Source organism: Acanthopagrus latus, chromosome 22 (assembly GCF_904848185.1).
Source record: "Acanthopagrus latus isolate v.2019 chromosome 22, fAcaLat1.1, whole genome shotgun sequence".
NCBI lineage: Eukaryota > Metazoa > Chordata > Actinopteri > Spariformes > Sparidae > Acanthopagrus > Acanthopagrus latus.
Window position 1 is genome coordinate 12670635 of NC_051060.1, and position 21978 is coordinate 12692612.

Genomic DNA, 21978 nt, shown 5'->3' on the forward strand with positions numbered 1-21978 from the left:
ACCAGTCCCCGACACCCAATAATGTACCTTGTTAATAGTCGAAAATACCAAAAGCATGCTGCCACTTGACGCTGCTTTGTGGCCTGCACCATGATTAATGATGTACTAAAGCTTTGATCTTCCTCTTGAGTGCTTGAATGCAGCTCCGTTATCTTCGTTTCCTCGTGTTTTGAATGAATTGCATTGATTGCTGCAATGCCAACTTTACGCACTGGTAAAGAGAGATTGCGCAAAAAACACCCACACATGATTCAAATGTTTTTGACTCATTATCTAGACACCACAATCGTTGCATAAATCATCCTGCTCTTTTGTTTCTTTGGATTCCAGGGTGGAGAAGATTTTCTCTGCGGCAGGTTCAACCAGTGCTGACGAGTGCAGCTCATGCTCACAGTCAACATTTTTTAGTTCCTTTTTCCTTTAAAATGTGTCTATTTATTCAGTAATTACCCATTGCAACACATTTTTGTCTGCCAGTTCGAAACCCAATTGTATCAGTATAATAAGCCAAGTGTATGACTACATAAAATCTTGGTTTTTAATCAATATATTATTTAATTAACAAAGCTGAATCTTTGGCAAATCTCACCTGTGTGGAAGCAGGCGTTCAGACAGGAGGTATCCAGGCCGGTGGACTTCTTTGGTATAATCTGCAAATTTGGCCTGAACAGAGTAGGAGGCCAGCAGCACGGCCGTCTCTGGTGGACAGTAAACCTCGTCGCTCAGGATGCCCTCCTTCACCTGCAGGAAGAACAGCTTCTGGGTGATGTCCTGGATCAGCTCCTCAGACACATCCTCTGGGAAGAACTTGGCCCGAAACTTAAATTGCAGTGGGTTCTCCTTCTTCACGTCCTGGGACGACACCTGGAGAAGAATTACAACATCATTAGCATTAAAAGAATAGAAACAGACTGGAAACAGGGGAAACACCAAGCCCGGCTCTTTTGAGGGGAACTGAAAGTTGTACACCAGCACCTCTAAAGCTCACCTAACACACTGTATCTGAATTTTGATCTATACAGTAAAATACATTTGAGAGCAAGGGGGTGTTGTGCAGGACTATTTCTTTGGCAGGAGCAGTGACAGCCCTGCAGTCGCAAATAGTCTCAAATCCTCCTGTTTAGCTGTTTCCCTGTTTCCACTATTTATGCTAGGCTCCGCTAATCAGCTTTTGGCTCCAGCAACAAATTAACAACTGACAACAAAGTGGCATCAATCTTCTTATCCAACTGTTGGCAAGGAAGCAAATAAGTGTATTCCCACACTATTTATAGAACGTCACCAAGCTAGGAAAGCTGTATTGCACTAAGTTGGGCATTAATAGATGTATATGAGGTTAACATCAAGACTCTGTGTTTCGCTCTGTTTTTGAGGGCCAGGATAGTTTGTAACTTTCATGTGTGTACTGCCCTCACAGAAAGTGGATATTCAGGATAAGTAGTGTGGATACATTGGATACAGTGGTACAAGTCTGAGCAACATTATACGTTTACACAATGTGCCTCTTCCTCTAATTTCGAAACAGGAACCAAGCGGTCTTGATAGAGAGAATAGGGCCGGGAATATTCTAGTTTGAGCGAGGCATTGTGCTGATGAGCTGCAGCGCAGCGTCAGCACACAGTGTACAGTTTGCTGCTGCTGACTGAGGCAAGCTTTCTTTCTCTCTCAGTGACCCCTGTTTATGATTATAAAGTGCAAAGAGGCAACTTTCTCTAGATAGATCAGTTTGTTTCAGTCAGGAAGGCATATGTTAGAAACATCCTCTTCAGTTCCATTCTATAGAAGAACTCTTGGTCTACTAGCAAATCAGTATCAGTAGAGAGTCAGGTGATGGCTTATATTCATCAGAGTATACCGACGATTTAGATTTATACTCCTATAACAGTATTAGACTCACACTCAAGCCAATAAAGTACCAAACTTGATCAAAAACAAAATCTGGTACCTATATTACCCTCAATGCAATTCAACCACCAAAAGTTCTTTCAAAGATTTATTTTCTGTCATGCCGACAAAAGAGTATGTAGCCCTCAATTGCTAGCGTCAAGTGGAGAAGAGTAGCAAACTACAGAATATTGGTATCCTAATTTTTGACCTTTTTGACTTCATGCTTCAAGATGCTTTTAATTTTGTAAACCTGCAATCTTCAGCGTAAAAACCAATGCTGACTGAAGTGAAATTTGAGACTTGAGGCTATGTGCTAGACTTTACATACTAGCTCTCTCTGGAGTCACAAGAGTTTGGGATTTCATCAGGGCTGCAACACACAATTATTGTCATTACCGAATAATCTGACCATTATGTTTACAAGTAATCATTTAATCTAGAAAAAGTCAAAACATTTAAGAAATGGCCATTACAATTCCCAGAAATAAATGTGATGTAACCATATTGGTTCTTTTGTCCAATCAACAGGCCAAGGACTCTTCATTTACTCTCATACAGGACAAAGGAAAGCAGAAAATACTCCTAATTAAGAAACTGGAACCATTAAATATTTTTGCTTGAAACATTTTTTTTTTAAATGACAATAGTTTGACAACTGATAAAACAAATAATTGTTTCAATTTTAGATTTTATAATTTCTTTTTCACGTGAAGTAGTACCAGATACTTGGAGTGGCAGTATTGATGGAATTCCTCTTTAAGAGATTACTAACCCACAGGTCCAAAAACTGCGGGGGTTGGTCAACCATATAGAAACCTGAAAACAACACAATCTTTAACATCTGGAATTCTTTCTATTGACAAACTGGACTACATACCTCTGGCTGTTTTCCTAACTGTTCTAATCCATGATGTATTGGACATAACTTCTATCGTGAGCAGCTTCAGGAATAACAGTTAGTGAAGGTACACTGACTTGTGTTTACTCAGAGACAACAGAAAATAACTGAGGCAGCTTTGGTTCACAAAGAGTTCACACTCTTGTCAAATAATCCACCTCCAGATGATTACAAGTGGTGGTCAGACCTCCCAGCACAGACAGAAACCAGATAAATTCAGCTGCTGTGTTGGAAGTGGAACCGCGATACAGAATGTGAATATATAGCTACATAGTGTAATGTGGTGGCTACTGATTGACTGAAAGGCAAACACTGGGGCTCTGATTGTATCGTCCATTCAAAAGAATGCATTCCTCCTCTATTGTTTATAGAATGTAACTACATAAGGAGAGGTGGGAAGTTGGGAAATACTTGAGACGCAAAGCGAGAGGAAATGTAGGTATGTAAGTGTATGATCAAATGATGTAATTTAATTGAATTTAATAACAACATCAATACATTTTAAAAGCAAATCATATAACTTATGTGGTCCAATTCTTGACAGTTTTAACAATTTTGATGATTAAAAAAGTGTTAGAAAGTGTCTAATGTACTGAGCATTTAAAAGAGGATTAATGAGTAAAAATCAAACACAAATATGTATTTTTGAAGCTGGATGTTACCTTTTTGTCCAGTTTTAGCCAAGTGTGGTATCCTTTGCCATCCATATACTGAAGTCCGAAGTACCAGACCTCACGCAAGCCGATGGTTTTCACCACCTGCACAGAGAAAAGAAGAAATATTAAGTCTTATGAATACAATGGCACTACAACAAACATGATTATTTTCATGTCCAATGACTCAGTTTTGTTGGAATAATCCATTAATCATTTGCTGGATGAAATGTAAACAACAAAAAATGCAGTAAAATTAATCAAAAAGGTCAAGATGACGTCTTGTTTTGTCTGATGAAAAGTCCAATCAACTAATTCTGATAAATGACAAAAAGAAGCCATAAATCTTCACATTTGAGAAGCTGCATCCTGCTAATTTTGCTTGGTAAATGACTAAAACAATTAATCCATCAGCTAAATAGTTGCCGATTATGTTTTGCGATAAAACACACATTGGGAACAGGTATTAAAGCTCTATTTTGCACTCAGTGTAAGGTGACACACAGTGCAAGTTTCTTCGCTAGTTTCAGACTGACACAGTTGACACTAAAATGCCCAGCACTCATGTTGTGTGAATAGCAAATGAACTAATTCGGAGTCCAAATACCACCTCTTTGCGCCATGTGTCACACTCTGTGCCCAGATTATCTGCCGTTTAACTAGCAAAATGGACTTGGACACTCCCTAAACAAACCAGTGCTGTGCTATAGACCGTCTAAATAGGGCCCTTAGTGTCAGTTTTTCATTTGGATGCAAGGATGAATTAAAAAACTCTGAAGAAATTCTTGATATTATTTCCATCAACGTCTTCATAGATTAAAGGCAGGAACCTATTAATGCAATAATAGCTCCAATTTGTCATGGCAGACACATTTATGCAGCATTGATATTATAATTTGAGATGAAATGGCGGAATTTCACTAAATTGGACCAGATGCATGACTAAATTACTTGAAATAGTTCACAGCCTGTTCTTCCAGGAAAACAGACTATGAGATGATGATGTAAATGTCGTAGCCAATGAGTAAGGAGCATGCCTTCAAACCATGAGAATCAATTAGGTAACTTTTCCAATGAATGTAAATGAGTCACTGATAGTTTTCTCCCAGCAGAGCGAGGAGACATGAAAAGGCTTTTGAGCGCTTTACAGACTCTGGCAAGGCCTGAATAATCTAACCTTAAGGTGACATACTCAGGTACCAGACTAATCTGGTGAACAACCCTCATAGTATTACACATTCCCAGGCCTGAGTATGGACTTGGCAAAGCTAGGTATACAAACCACAGGCTACTACTGCCAGGATGAATGAAAGTACACTCTATGTTTGTTGCCTGAAGCAATTTAGCAAGACCACTGACAGGAAGTTTCAACATTTGGTTAACAGAAAGTCAGAAAACGGTGAAACATGTTTTTCACACTTTGCTGAATCGCAACGTGACATCTTTAAATGTCTGGTTTTGTCTGACCAAAAGCCCTAAACCCAACTATATTCAGTTTTCTATCAAGAAGGTCAAAGGGCAACTTTAGTGAGACTGGAGGCTTTTATTGATGATCAAAGATAGATTAGGCTAATCTATTGAGGAAACAATATCACCACATTTCCCAGTTCCTACTAATTAGGGCTGGATTTGCCTCTAGATATTAAGGTCAAGATTTTATTTGATTTTTGATATCAACTTTTGTCATCACTGATGGATATGCAATTGCATTGCATCTGATTCTTAAAATATTAATTTTTGTTGGTTCAATGCCCTGAAATCTGTCATATACATTTTTATATTTCACGGGGGTATTTTACAACAACTGTTTAAATAAGTTTAAATAACATTCACCAAAATAAAGACTCCAGATTTCATACAAACATACCACCTGTGGGTATTCAACAATTAACAGCGAAAGGTAGATATTCAGTTTTTTACAAAGTTTGGTTTCTCAACTCTGTCCTGAAAAAACCCTTATCCCAAACACATCAATAAAGGATCTTTGCCAGTGTTATCCTTTGTTTTCTGCTCAGTTCTTCCCCACAAGTGGACCCTCTTACCAAACACCATGCTCACATCTGTGTCTGTTTTAAATATGCCATGGCACAGACAAGGACAATGGAGGCTGATCTGAAACAAAGTGGTCCTATTGTCTGACCAGTGAAGAGGAGTGATACTGTATAACAAGGGCGTGTTGCATGACTAGCATCCTGTCTCTGACTCCAGGACCAGACAGAGACGCCTGGAGCAAGGCGAACTCCTCATTATTTACGTCTAAAAAGCAGATTATGAACCCAGTTTTAATTTCAACCACACTGGAAACACTTCTGCAGACCAGCAATTTATTTTTTTATTTATTTTTTTTTCAGTTTTGTGACTGAGGCAGAAAGTGAAAACCCAGTCATAGATCTGGAATAATCACTTGTGCTGCAGGAGGAGCTACCATTTTCCACTGGCTCCTGAGGAAAAACCTCAACGACCAGAGAGGCTCTTTATGGCCTTCAGAGAGGCTGAGCAATTTTTCCAACAGCAACGTGTAGGAATTCATGTTTTTATGTGTGCGACGTTAAGTGAGGTGATCTCTGTGTCAAGCCCTTTTTAGATGCATCGCTGCCAAATTCCCCACCCAGTCACCAGGTGAGGTGCTAAGTTGCCTGGGTGAAGTTTGAATCAACACGCTGGCCCTCCAGCCAAGCCCATTCCCAATGTTAAGCTCCAGCCAAGGTTATAATTAAAATCATACTCCCTCCCCTTACTGAACGACAGAAAACACAGAGTAGGCCGACCTGTGGGAGCAAAAATGAATGGCTTTGGATTCAGGAACTTTTCTGATGGATTGTGTTTAGTGCCACAACAACAAGCACTGGAAGGGGCCCGAAATGAGAGAGCACTAAACCGTAACCCTGAATCTCACCTGTAATGAAACTCATAAGGCCTCAGAAAACAATCAGCCCTTTCATGGTGGTTCTGCTTTGGGGTCTACGGAGCGAGAGGCAGAGAAACAGAGTGGCCTACAGATACCTGAACAATTTTCTCAAGGGAGAAGCTACAGTGGAGAGGCACGCTAAAACCTCGGCCCTGTCAAGGAGGAAACTATTTTCCTGGGCCAGCTAACCAACCTTTAATAACTTAACAAATAGATAATAAACTACTTTTAATAATGTGCTGTACATGTTTTGAAAACCTGCTGCCAAAGGAACCTGGAAATACTATGGTTCATTAGAGGAGGATTAAATCTGAATCTGGGGACATGGGTTTAGTGGACTGACATCACAGCAGGTTGGTTTGGCGAGCTGCCTCGACTTTAATGGTTTGCTGCTGTTAGGTCTCTCCAGTGTACGTCAAAAGCTCCAGACACCTCAGTGTTGAGGGATTTTGTTTATTTTGTTTGTGGAAACTGAAAAGAAGTGCTTTGTAAGATTTTTCAAAACTAGCTGATACAATTGTGGGAAATTGCTTGTTTCAAGTATCTCTTGGGGGGAAAAAAAATCCATAGATAAAGTCAAGGGGCCACACTCCTTCTGTGTCAGGGTGCAACTTTTTCAGTTGCGTGTGTTAAAATCTGTCAAATGATTAAACAATTTAACTGATCGCACTGGTGGACCTGAAACTAGGCAGTATTTTAAATTTTTTTGAAACACGTTACTGTAATTTCTTCTTGTGTTGCTGTGATTTAAATGAAAAAAAAACAAAAAGCTTTTGTGTAATGAGTGAATGAAATTCCAAATAAAATACATTATTGGGAGCTGGTGCACATAAATAAAAAAGTATGGTGCACCAGTGCTACCAGTATGTTAGTGTCTGTTTTTCTCCTGTCATTAGCAGATGCACAAGTCTACTTTGTTCTGGCAATGATTAAAAAAAACTCTAAACTCAGTGAAACATTTGCAGGCAGGTTGAAGAATCAAAGTCTTTCTGTCTAAAAGAACAGCATCACCATCCACTTCAGACTGACTTGCATTGCCACAGAAGAACAGTTAGCATGACTGAAGTCTGCAGCGATCTGTCAGAAAAGTGAAAGTTTCCCTGTCTGGTTTATAGGAGCTCAGGCCGTGCGGTGAGAAAGAGGAATGCCTCTGGGCTGAAACAGCATTACGCACTGCATCCTCTGGGCTGAATAACGAGGGTGAAGTCCTCCAGCGACTGACTGAGGGGAAGGGAGGGGTTCACCCAGTTGGGCCCCAAACAGGCACCAGCACAAAGACTGTGGTGGGGAGTGCTGCTGGTGGAGGGGCAGCAGCTCCTAGCCCAAAGGAAATGGGTCTATTACTGTCAGACCACACATTCATTGTCACTAAACAGTAAAGGGAGTATTACAAAGCCAGTATTTTAGGGGTGAATAGCTAAGAATAGTTCTACTACAACACTAAAGAAGAAAAGCCATCATGGGACATGGTCCTTCTCCTGACTTGGAGCAGCTTTGCAGCAACTTCTGAAAGCAGCTTTGACATGTGGGTTGGGTGTGTTAGTGAACTAGTTTCATATTTTGACACCTGTCAGGCAGATTATTCTGACTTGGACTCAGTTCAAGACATTACTGAACTGTTTCGAATGCTGCTCAGCTATTTAACATCAATCCTAACCAGTTCTCGTGGCTGAAGCTACAACTTCAAGCCTTGCAAGACCACATTAATGCGCAAGAGAGGATCTAGACAGACTCTGAGGACACGCAGAACTAACCAGTACATCTACTGTAAACCTCCATTAGATCCAGCTCAAGGCAAAATGAACACGAGCAGCAGTGTACAGTCATATGGAAGTGAAACTGTACAAGGGTGGCAAAAGTTTATAAGAGCGAGTTTAGGAGCAGAATGACAGGGACTAAAGGCTATGATCAGCGCTGACCACACAGGCCACTCCAGGCCTTGCACTCTTCCTGAAAATGAGCTCACTGCTGTTACTCAGCATTTCCACAGAACCTGTTTAACACTCTATGAGACTACATGTGTCCTTACAGCTGATTACTGCCAAAGCAACTATTTAAAACTAAATCAGGCGGCTGACAGACTTCAGGGACACAACCACTACAGCTAAAGGTCAACACTCAAGCTGAGAGTGGCCGGCACTCAGATTTTAAACAAGGTGAGACACTTCGTCGACCGCTTCCCATGCTCAAATTAGCAAATTGTATCTTTGCACTAAAATAGAGCACTGAACTGTCTCTGACACCATCACGGGGAGGGAGTGTGATTATCTCAGGCACACCCCACTGAGAGTCATTCTAACAAGTGGGCTAGGGAATTCACCAACAGCTATAAATAGAGACACATGAACACCGAATATCTGGGTCCTCAGCTATCCTTTAACAAAATCACTGTAACACTAGCAAAAGAACATCCAAACGCAAACAGTGTACACTATTGAATATGGCTGGTATTCTAGTTAATTTTTCAGGATACTGTGCTTAAAATGATCATATTCATATTTTTTTTTGACCCAAGCACTAAACAGTGCTGCTGACATGAAGGGTGAATCCCCTTGACACACAGTCGGCTACACTAGCTATTGAAAAACGAGTTGTGCAGGAAGTGGCTAAAACAATGCCTTTCCTCCCCCGGTGCTGTCACAGAGCCTCAGAGGAGCTCACGCTAATGACATGTCACCTACATTTGGATTTAAGGTACTAAGCTTCACAATAAGAAAGGAAAAGAGCAAAGAAAATCCATCACTTAACAGTCCTGTAAGTGACCAGTTACAGGAACTTCAAGGATCAACAACAAAATACGACATCCTGCCACCCCGTAGTTATTACATAATTACCTCGACTGTAATGAACAAATATTAATCAGGGTTCCTGACTAACTTTTTACACTGGTTGCCCAATTCTTTTATTTATTTATTTATTTTCTCCTACACTACGGAGCTACAACTACATTACAAGAACATATGTTTCCGTTATTGTGGCCACACCTTTTACTCTGCATGGAGATGAACTACTTCACAGACCTCATCAATGTCTAATATTTAATCACTAGTTTTTATTAGTTCTTTGTTCACATCCTGCAATATTTAATCACAGGAAATGATTCATAACAATCCCCGAAGCTAAACGGGAAGACAAAGACTGATAAAGTCTCTTGAAGCCAAAAGCTCCAGTAATCTCGTCTGTTGGAGATAACTTTTAAGACCTCAATGTAATCAATAAAAAGAGCTTCTTGAAGGATGATAATGAGGGCAGACAGTTTCGGCTGACACAGATTTATCTTAGAGACGTCAGTCCAGTTATCTGGCATGATTCCAAAGGTTGGAGCAGTTTGGAGAAAGTTTAAGAAACACTTTCATTGCCTTTTTAAAGTCTTGCTGGCAGGTGCGTCTAATCAAAAACTCTGTTTGTCTAAATAACATTTACCTGATGAAGGACTGAGAACAATCCTTGTTGTCAGTAAAATAAGTACACATGATTAACTGTATGATATGATTTCTTGGACACACTATCTTGTACATACTTTTTGTTTAAGCTTTAGTTGATTTTTGCATGGTAAAACCAAAAATATTTTTGATCAATTTCAAGTAATATATATATATATATATATATATATATATATATATATATATATATATATATATATATATATATATATATATATATATATATATGGGTATGTGCTCTACTGAGAGCCATTGTGTATGTACTGAATATGTGTGTAAATATGCATTTAGCTGGGATTGGCTGCCTTTTATTGATCTCAAAACTTGATTACAATTAGTTCATCATTCCACATCGCTTTGTTTTCAAAATCTTCCATAACACATGATTTACACTTTAATAGGTCAAAACAGTGATGTGCACTGTACCTGGTCAAACAGCTGCTTGCCAGTCGTGCTGGGCTGGATGGCAAACTCCAGCTCAGCATCCATGGTGGTGACGCGAACATTGACCTGTGGAAAAACATGAGAAAAGTTCAAAAGCTGACCCAGAGCAACAGAGAGTTCCTCACAGGTAGGGACCAATACGAGGTAAAGCATAGAGCACTTCTTTAGTTTGTGTGTGTGTGTGTGTGTGTGTGTGTGTGTGTGTGTGTGTGTGTGTGTGTGTGTGTGTGTGTGTGTGTGTGTGTGTGTGTGTGTGTGTGTGTGTTTGGAAAGGGGGTGTATTTGCAGAGTAAACACACGGGGCTCTGTGTTTATCTCTGCTTTTTCAGAGCCAGATGGGCTGATTGAAGGGAATTCTGTTGCAAAAATCTGATGTACTTTTGGTAAAAATATCCAGTGATAGTTCAAATTTTTCATTTTAAGGAATAGTGCCATGAAGTGACATATCAAAACATTTCATCTGCTACTGACTCACCAAGCTAAACAGAGGCACTATTGATGTTATAATGAATGAATAGAGTGAAAAGAAGAGGACTTAAATATGGCAGCTACTTCAACCATTCACAGAAAAAAGACAAGTCTTTCAGCACTCTGGTTAATCATTGATAAGAACGGCCTGTGCATACCAAATGCAGTGGCCCATCTGTGTGAAACCTGCTTCTTGAGCATCGACTATTAATGTCCATTTACAGGGATCCACCCCAATGACTCATGTGCGATTTCAAAACCATTACAAATAACATGACCAGTGAGCTGCAGAGAAAAATGACGTCAACCGTGTCCCATAATGGAACAGCACAATATTCTGTATTGTAAGTTTGGTTAGTAATCAGCAAACGGCATCTGAATTTCACACAAAGGTCGGCCAACAATGCGAAAATATTTACAATAGATGCTTTGAGGTAATGTACAGACTGACTTTCTTTTCTGTGGGTATAATGTCACATGTCTGGTATTTGCGGGGGTTATGAAAAGACACAGACCCTCAAAGTATTGACTGAACTTATTAATGCTCAGTGAGAGTGACACAAAGGGAGTAGTGGACACAGAGGGAAGACAGAAAAAGCCTGCTGACAGAGCCCTCCAGTGACATCTTTCATCTCCAGCTCATTGTAAGTCTCAGTGGTGAACAAATTCAGTGACGCCCACTGGAAAAGGGATGTCTGGGTGACTATCTGGTGACTCAGAGCTGCACCGATTCCGATGAAGCTGCACAGGCTGAGCAGGCTTAAACCCTGCCAGAGGTGCCAAATCCAATCACAGCATTGGATGGAAAGCGCCTCACCATCGTGCTGTCCAAGGTATTGTAAGAAGACAGCAGTCTAGACAGTGGATATTCAAGGTTGACCCGCTTTCATTTCATCCATGTGTTGGCAGCTTTCAAGTGAGGTTAGCAGAGTTGACTCACTTGGGATTTAAACTCATGATCTGTGGCAAGGCAGACTTTGATTTACGAAAACGAATGAAGTGAAACACTAAGAATAGAGCGGAGCAATATAATCTTAAAACAATATCAATAGTTTTAACTAGAGCCCAACTGATGTAGTGTTGGCCGATCACTGATAAATCAAAATCGGCACATGTAGGTGGATATACGACGATATGAAAACTAATTTAAGGGGTCATAATGAAAAAAATGGTAGAGCAGTGAGGTTTGTTGTTTCAGTGCACTGAGGTCATCTTAGACATTGTTAACGTTGAGCAAAAATATTCTACCTCCATTTCATATCTTTGTAACTGTTTGAGGGATCACTGCAAAAACAATGTGTGTTTATCGGCGGATATATAAATATCTGAATTCGGTTCGGTAAATGCATAAAATTACATCTTTTTACTGTAACGCAGTCCTTAAAACCAGGAAAGGGCAACACTTACCAATGTAAGAACACAATATATAGTCTCATATCATACAGATAATGTAGATATACTGCCCAGCCAAACTGTAATACCACATTTTCTTCCAATTTAAAACTTTTGGATTTAATTGTCCAACAAGGAAACCAGCTTCAACTTACAGCTAAAAAGCAGGGGAAGGAGGCAAAATGCTGCATTTGCTTTGCACAGCAAAACAAAGATCCCCTTTCAGCTGCAGTGCCCCAGCAGTCCCTCGCTATCATCAACTACATTCTGCTGTGGCCAGACTCTTGAAAACAACCACAAAATTACAGCAGAGGTGATCATAAAATGCTCTAAAAAGTGATAGTTCGTTTAAAAGCAATTTCACAATCTGGTAGTAGCACCTCTGATTCAGGATGCTTCAGTCAACATCTTTATTTGCAGCACTTACAGTTGGGGCACCTAGCAAAAACACACCCAAACCAAACGAGCAGAGAATGGAACATGTGAATGTGCGGAGCAGACGAGCCAACAGAAACCAGCGAGTGAGTGATATCTGATCTCAAAGTAAGTCCTCCAACGGTAACTCACAATAAACTGAGGCCATTCAGAGCGGTAAAGAAAACATGACACATATGCTAAAAATATATCGGGCAAAGACCCAGAGTTCCACAATGAGCAACTTTAGTCAGAGGAAAGTACAGGCGTCCATATTAACCATATAAAGCCCTGCTTCATGAGTCATAACAGTAATAACTGACAAATCTAACTTTCTGTAATGACATAGAACGCGTTTTCACGCTCTTGGTTGAAGGTTCACAGCTTTAGTAACCAAGAAACAATAACAACAAGTAACACAAGCTCTCTGCTGACACAGGCAATGCAGGAGAAAAAGCAGTTCAGGATTTCTTACTTTAAAACACTTTTTCTTACATAAAACTAAAACTCATAAAGGATCGAGCTTTTTTCACTTTTTTGTCAAGAGTCAAGATGAGAAGATTGATACCACTCTCAGGTTTACACTGTTAATACTGCAGTGACACTTAGAAGCCAATTGGCTCATCTTAGCATATAGACTGGTAACAGCTAGCTAGCTCTGACAAGAATTAAAAAAAACTCCACCTCCTTACACCTCTTAAGCTCACATATTAAGACATTACATAATTTAATATGTATAAGAAAGTTAGCCACTCCACAATAGTTTGTCAATTAATCCGTTGATTGTTTTCTTGCTTAACTTAGAAGTGAAAAAAATTGGAGCTGCTGTCGATTAATATCTGTGACTACGACAGAGTCATTCAACCTGGGAATGAATACAGATTGTATCCTTTCTCAGTGAAGACATAAACCAGATGTTAGTGGTGGTTTTTTTGACCAGTGAGATAGGGGGATCCTATATCCCAGATCTGTTGCTTTGAGGTAATCCATAGAACAACTACAGAGGTAAAAATTTGAGCAAGAGCTTTGACTAAGGGTACTAATCTGTAAATTAATCAATAAAGTAATTCCTCAAGAATGCCAAATGCCTAGTCACAACCCCTAAAAGTGGAAAGAAACGCCGTCCTTTCCTGTTCTACATAATCATAAACTGGATGTCCTTCCTTCAGACACTTCAATGGAGAGGTTAAGGAGCTGCTCTGGGGCAAGTTAAAGAACTGAGGCGGTCATCACCTCAGTAGTTAAACTGTGAAAAGGCTGCACTGCATTCTTCAGTGAGGACCATTCAATATTTAACCCTCCACATCGTTTGGCCGGCTTTACAAGAGTCTTTTGCAATTGGAGACACCATGGGGCTTCACACACTGAAACGGTCTGAAGGCAATATAGTCATAAACAACAGCTACAACTTGGGTCTGGAGCAGAGGTACAACAGGGATGGAGAGCAGGCCCAAGAGCTTAAGTTCTAGAAAGTGACATATCTTTAAAGTGTACTTTCACAGCTCTGTCAACATTAAATGCACGTAATTGAATGACAGTTAGATCACCTGTCACCACTTTAGGAACTATGAATCAGGGCTCGAGGGTGTTCCAGCCACCACTGAGTTATCAATTATTTAAAGGAACAAACAGTAACAATAGGACTGGACATGAAAAGGAAACACCCATCCATGTTGATCATGGCCACGCCTTGTACAATTTGTGTCATGGAGCAGTGGAGGAAACAGGATTCTGGGACAGCCAAGGAGGACTACAACTTCTGACAATGTGTCATTCAAATAACTGAAACATGAGTCACATAAGTACCAATATGAGCCTTAACTGCTCCTGCCACTGGGCATTTTGGTCCTTTGCAATAAGAAAATGTGTTTTCTTTTCCAAAAAGAGATTGTTTTGAAGTTTTTTCAATGATGTAAGGTATATAAAAGGTTTCTGTATCGGTTGGAATCAAATTTAGAGCAAGTTAAGCACTTTTATCTTCATTTATCTTTGCTTTTCAGGAATTTAAAAAAACTCCTACACGATGATAACTGAATGTTTTCATGACTGCTTGATCTGATTTGATGTAAGATAATATTACACCAATATCTGAATTAGACAGCCTATATATAATTTAAAGGAATATTCCGGTGTAAGTTTAATCCATGGTCTAACACACCGCGACACCGAGTAAGACACCCCCTCGAGAGATCAAGTTTTCTGACCGCTAGCTTATGTAGCTTTACAACCTCAGAAGAGACCGCACAATAAAAAGACACTGCAGTATATGCCTCCACCAAGAAACCACCATCAAAAAGCCACTCATAGCCACAAATAATGCTCAGAACAGCACCAAACTTCAGCAACAGTACAAATAGGGCCCAAGCACATAGTTCAAGGCATCAAACAACTGCTAGCTTTGCTAGATTTCTACTGAAAAGAGAACACAGCTCACCACTCTCTTGCAGCATTTTCCTGTTGTGGGGAAGCCCTGACAGGTCGATTACCGAGTGCAGTTAGAAATGCTCAATTCTGTTCTTTTCCCTGTCCGCTCTCAATAAGAATTGTTATAAACTGGTAGGCAAGACACATATGAACTTTGATTGCATTTCCATGGAGTAATAATCATACATTTTCATCCTTGAGCTGCGGAACTCTACTGCACTCGGTAATCAACTCATCGAAAACTTGATCTCTCTAGGGGGGGTCTTACTCAGTGTCACGGCGTGTTAGACCATGGATTAAATTTACGCTGTAATATCCCTTTAAGTTTTACTTTACTGCAGTTTCCTTTCATCTCGAGCAACTGACACGCTATAAAGCAGTTATCTCATTACAAAACCAAATTCCAAATGTAAACCCTTATTTACATATCTCACCAAAGCTTTGGTGAGACTCACCATTTGTAGGATTAATCTGAGTGTATGAAGCTTTCTGGAGGAAACAACATCAAAGGAAAACTTCATTAAAAAAGACTTAGTGTCCTTTGGATATTTTTGTACACTGGTCAGTGATGAGGCCATGTAGTAAATGACTGGTAAACCAGAGGGTAAGATTAAAATCAAGGCTTCTTGGTAACATGGAAAAAAAAACAGTCTGACATTATCTTCCAAAAATGCTGCTTTGTGACAGTTGCCCTCGATGTGCTGCTGCTATCAGACAGTGATGATGTCATTTCCAGTGACTCTCCTGACAACCATGAGGCCTTTTCTAAACAAACCGACAACATACTTTATGACACTGACCAGGCTTTAGTCATTGTCATCACAATACGCTGCTGTGGTCAACAGCAACCTGTCTCTGTCGCGATCTGAGCAGCAATTTCTGCTTCTGTTTTTATCTATTTTTTCACTGAAATCTTACCAGTTTTGATCCTTTATTGATGGGTCAATTACAAGACTTTAACCGCTTGTTTCAGGCATTTTTGGGCTTTCTATTCTACCTTTAAAGTAAAGTGCGGGGGATACACAAGGGTTTTCACTGTTTTACTCCACGTCTAGTAAATATCTATCATATTTTCCTTACAACTATAAAACATACATAGACTATTATACTAAAAATTTCCAAACAGTGATGTGAGGGTGGGGCGAGTGCCATGTGCGAATGCACAGTATGTAACAGCTGGGGTGGGGCAAATGAATGTAGAAAATCTGCTGAGCTTCAGGACAGATTCATCCAATCATTTCTTCTTTTATTCTACTATTTTTTTGCTTTTCTGGAAACATTAAGTCACCATTTCAAATTTTTACCAAGACTCCATGAAGACTAAGAGAACCCACCATTAAGTGGGAAGCAACCCCCAAATTTCAGGCTGGATAATAGCTTCAAGAGACCGTAAGCAAACCTTATATTTATAACAAACTGAGGATGTAAACAAGACATTTTCTGCCCCCGTTGATCATGATGTTGCTCAAGTGTCTCAACATGACAAAAGTTCAAAGATATAGATCCTGCGACTGTGTCCGCCCACACTGTGAGCACAGTCAAAATGAAACAGAGCTCTATCCACAGAACTATCCATGTCTAGAGTTGAACAAGTCAAGCAGTTCTTAGCTTGGGATGATGCTCGCTGAAACATATAGGACACCCCCAGGGTATGAGAAAAGCATGTGATTGAGTGGCATTCCCCTATAACACAGAGCTCACTGATATTTTTGTCACTGTTTAGTCTCTATGACATAATTACATAATTAATCCAGTGAAAAGCAGTATTGTTCTGGCTATGATTCAGTCAATTAATGTGTTCCTATTTACTTACACTTTAACAGAAGTGAGTTAATAAATGTACAAGTCAAATGTGTCACAGTTAGCTTGGAAGTTGAGGAAACTGCTTTGACAGCATCACTTTACCACAGGCAATCTGTCACTCCCATGAGGTGATGTGTGATTGATTTTCTCTAAATTAGCAGACAGAAAAGTCACACTATGTGTAGTCAAACATATAAACTCTCGCGTCTCAGACGTCAATATATCAACTGCGAATCAAACACTGTTAAAGTTTTCAGTGAATAGAAGCTAATGTTCTTATAGAGTTGTGGCTTTAGCATCAGTATCAGTCTGCTACAATTCACTCTACCGCATATATAATAGTTTACCAAAACCAGATGTAAATCAAAGTTAGCTACAAGAACGTAAGAAAAAAAGAAGAAGAAGAAAATACATATTGAATTAAGTAAGTTTAATCTTTCTTTAACGTAACATGTCAAGGTTCAGTTAAGCATGACTACCAGTAAAAGAGTAACGCTAACACAACCAACAGTGACTGAAAATATCAATAAATCAAATGACTACTCACCGCTTTCGGCATTTTTTCTGTCCTTTTCCTTGCTCTGTGCGAGGAGTCGTTAAATTAAAAAAAAGTGTTTCCAAAGTAGATACGTGTTGCTCCGTGTGCCTGTACTTCTAACTGTGCCTTCCTGGAAAGAGAGAAAGAGGAGAAACGAGTTTCAGACACTTCGGCGTTACTTAAACCCGGGGTGAGGGCAGCTCGTCACTCCTGCAAGCGACAGTCATCAGGATGAATCACCGCGACAGCCAGCAAGCTAACGGCTGCTACACAGGAAGTTACGTGCGCTGAACTTCAAAACAATGGTCATCTGGGATTTAGCTAACCATTTTTCATTTCAACCTTAACATAATCATTTTCAAATGTATAAATGTATAAATTAACTTAACTTCATTGTTAAAGAATGTTTCAAGCACCTAGAACCAACCAATTGTACTGAAACACTTTTTTTTTAAATTCAACGCTCAGTTACCTTTTAAAGTATTTTGACTGCAAACTGCCCAAAAATAGTGGAAAACTTGCAACAAAAATTCTCCAAGCTCAAATTGTAATCTTAACATTGCTTCGTATCAGCACTTAATCACAAAATACAGAACTGTAAGAATGAGGGGGAAAAGGCATGATCTAACATTTAACAGGCTGGAGCCAGAAACATTTGCCATTTTTTGCTTGATATTTGACTTTAAGGTTGCCACTATGATTATTTCAAATTGAATATTCATCAATTCTAATTTCAAGTCAATTTTATTTATAAAACCCCAAATCACGAGTCACACTGACTCAAAAGGATTTAAATTAATCCATGGTCTACTGTCACCTGATTTTGTATCAGTTGGCTGATGAATAGAAACCAACAAAACAGTTTGATCACAGTACATATTTAGTATAACCAATGAAATTCATCATTTTTTAAACAGTTAGATTCCTCCTTTCTGATTAAACCTATTCTGTAAAACCATCAAACGTCAAAGTGCATTCCATTCCAACCATTTTGTAGTTACGGCTTTATTCTGAAAGTTAAAGCCGGAAGTCCTATATTTCCCTTCTACCTTGACACTATTGAATCATCCAGGCATCAGGCAGGTTAAATATGGTACTCGACTTGCCTCACCCACTAGAAACGATAAACTTATAGTCTCCACCCTGCTCTGTTTCAGCCTTTTATTTTGACACCTCCATTTGCGAACAAACCCACACCCCACTGTTGATTAAATGGCAGTCTTTTACTTTAATACAACTGCCCGGTTTCGCTTAATAAAGTCGCTTTAAGAGGCAAATACACATTATTTCATCACAAGATCACCTTAAATAATAATTAACCTATAACATAAAGGCTCCTGAGGTCTCTACACGTAAGAAAACGTAACATATACGTTTTTTGGTGGTATATTTCCACGGGAGTGCTGCGTTTAAGTGAAGTGAGTACACACCCACAGCGACAGGGAAACGATTCAAGCCCAGCAAACGAGAAATTCCACCTCTGTGATCGGCGCCGACGGAGAACAAATGTTTCACAACAACACAAATCTTTAAAACTTTTCAAAGACCAGAGCTCGGAGCGTTCAGATCGCGGGTGTGAATACGCCGTCCTTTGTGCTGGAGCTTCCCCGTGCTGCAGCCAGACACATCCTCACCGTAATCCCACTGACACCTGTTGCGAGATTTGCCTCCTTTGTGCAGAGAGGCGGAAAGTGCGCGGAAAAAATAAAGTGGCCCAAAGTGTGTTTTTTGGCACCGCCCGAAGCTCGCTGTGCTGTGTGATGCAGTCAATACAGGAGGTACAGATGTTGTCCACTTATCAGATCTTACCGGAGGTGATGAGGTCCGGAGATGAGATGAGGACGGTTCGCAGCCGCAGATTTCCCCTCCCTCTGTTCACCCAGGCGCAATATGGCGCTCATCCACCCCGCTGTGCTGTGGCTGCCGGCCGAGCCTGTTCCCGCTGTCACCGGCAGGCTGCAGGAGCGCTGCGGGTCCAGAGCCCAGGGTCCGGGACCTGCAGGGGACTCTGAGCCCTCCGGCAAAAAACAGGACAGTTTCATTCTTGTTTAAGGGACATTTTGAATAGAGGTGGTTTCCCCCCTCCAACAGTAAAGTAGGTTATGAATCTAGGACCACAGAAATAAACAACTTGCATTGTGACCATGATAGGTTCTTAATATATGATGCAAAGTAATGAACTGACTCTATAACAGTTGCTAGAGTAATGTGCTTAAGTACAATTCTGCTAGTTTGTTCTCCCATTCACGACACTTGCTACTTTTTACTCCACTACCTTTATCTGAACACGTTAGTCACTAAAGTGTTCAAATAATCAGAAATTCCTGAACATCAGATCGGATGAACAGTGAATATGTGGATAATTTACGTTTACTTTTTGGGACATTTATGTCCAGAATTTAGCACTGAGATACTTAGGTAAATATGAAAATATTTACTCTAAGACTCTTACTCAAATACAGTTAGTATGGATTATTTTACTCTTACCAAAGTTATTTTTTTAACACGTCATATTTACTTTCGCACAAGTTGTGTGAGAAAATATACAGGCCCATTACTGCCAGTTGGCCTTGATCAAGTTACAGCCTTGATTTTTATTTTTTTTTTTTTTTAATTTTTAAGCCTCATGGTATGTCATAATGATAGGGAAAAAAGATCAATATATAAGATACAATGTAATAATTGTGAAGTAAAATTAAAATAAAAAGTCACGCATGAGTTTAAAAGTCATAACAAGTTATGACCTTAAAAAATCATAGAATCATGAAATGTAAAAGTTATGGGGGGAAAGTCATAATTGTAAGATAAAAGGTCAGAATTAGTACTCAAAAGGTCAAAACTAAGGGGGGCAAAAACGAATTTTATTTTTAAAGTAAGAAATTATTGGATTGAAATCCTAATTCTGAGTTTTAGAAATTAAAATCTTCAAATAAATGTTGACTTTTTATCTCATAATGTTTTGTTTTCATCCTATTTTTCCTTTTCTTTAATTGGCAGAAATGAGCCTCCATTGACAACCACATGAAGGAGAAAATAATTGTTTGAACAGTGACTCCCGACACAACTAGAGACTGTGAACACACAGGTTAAAACCTCATCCGTCAGATATGTGTCACCTGTGCTGAGACGCATCACGGCACAAACGTTTCTGTCACGCTGTGGTTCACATGGGAAGTGCGCGTCATCCGGCCTGCACGGAACCAAGGAAGTGGTGCCAGGACAGAGGGGAGGCGTCATAGGTGAGCCGACCAATCAGGTGACGGGATTAAAATAGAGTCGTATATATCAGAGGTTAGACCTGCTTCGCCTCATAATACGAAACCGGAGGGTGATGTGACACGCTGCTTCCCTCTTTTTACTACATTAACCCCTCGTCAGCATTGTCACCACTACCATCATCACCATCATCATCGTCATCATCATCACAATAAGTTTGATAACTACAATTAGTTTTGAGCCTGTTGAAAGTAAAAAAAAAAAAAAAGAAAATGTTGAAAGTCTGTTTGAGTCTGAAAGCAAACAGTTAATGTTTTGACGGGTAGATAGATATAGCTGTCTATTTTAGCAATGCAAAACATTATTGAACTTGCCTGTTAGAGCACATGAATGAACTGTTTGCAGTGTGATGCCAGATGCAAATATATAGGCACTTTGAATGGTCCTCCAAATACCTGGAGTTCCTTACTACCTGTTGCACATCCGCTCTGTGTCTGATATATCCTTTACTGAATGATTTGTTAGAGGATAAAACCAATCATGTGTGGGGACTGTTTTAAGAACAAACAGCTAACAGGCAGGGACTTCCCTCAGATAAGTGTGATGTGGACAAATACACCCTCTGCCTGACAGAGAAAAAAAAAGGTTGTTTTGACTGGTTATCTCAAAAATGAGGTAAATGATAAGAATATGCAGTGATGAACTGTAATTAACTCCACTACATGTATTTGATAACTGTAGTACCTAGTTACTTTCAGAGTGCATCAGAGTCAACGCATTTAATCTCAGAAGAAAGGTGTATACCAGATCTGACAACTGGCCGATGGCAAGTATACAGTTTATATATGGCCTATGTGTAATTATGTATAATTTACTTTCACTTTTGATACTTAAGTACACTCATAGCCAGAAAAATACTTTGACACTAAAGTACAGTTAATACTCAAATACTTTGAGACTTTTACTCAATTTACTTACTCTTTGACCTTTTACTAAAGTAATATTTAACACAATATCTTTACTTTTAGTTAAGTCTGACTTTTGGTTTACTTCTTACAACACTAAGAATAAGGCAGTAATATAGCACAGCAGGAAAGATCAAAGAATTGCAAAATGTTAAAGGTGCACTATGTAATTTTGGACAAAAAATAGTTCAACATAAGAAAAAGCTCTTTATTGACAGATTTTTTTAAAATGTCTAAATAAACTCGCTCTGCTTTCACGACTGAATAAACAACCGGACCTTATAGGACAACGTAATTTAATTGTTTATCTTTGGTGGACTCGGCCACCTTTCCAGCTTCAAACAGTGTTCTGGGGACCTTATTTTCCTCTGAGAACAGCTTTTTTATTCAGTTGTGTAAAACATACACACTTCTTAGTTTTCATTATTAGCTCACTAATATTGTAAATATTAAAACTTTGAGTCTGAATTTCTTCCTCAAAAGTACAGGAACTTTTCATTGGCAGTGAAATGGGAGGTCGACACA

At 39.5% G+C, this 21978-nt stretch overlaps 1 protein-coding gene across 4 annotated transcripts in view; it reads right to left on the reverse strand.

Moving 5' to 3' along the window:
* The window catches only part of ezrb (ezrin b), a 33768-nt gene extending 14554 nt beyond the window's left edge, over positions 1 to 19214 (reverse strand). Inside the window, exons 1-5 of one of the 4 annotated variants that reach the window (XM_037085681.1) lie at positions 19082 to 19214; positions 17282 to 17402; positions 10216 to 10299; positions 3448 to 3543; positions 590 to 864 (exon numbers count right to left, since the gene is read on the reverse strand). In XM_037085681.1, coding sequence (XP_036941576.1) covers positions 590 to 864; positions 3448 to 3543; positions 10216 to 10299; positions 17282 to 17293 — 467 coding nt within the window. In that variant the 5' untranslated portion in view covers positions 17294 to 17402; positions 19082 to 19214. The other 3 variants (XM_037085682.1, XM_037085680.1, XM_037085683.1) reach the window with 3 other exon arrangements.
* Positions 19215 to 21978: the final 2764 nt, after the last annotated feature.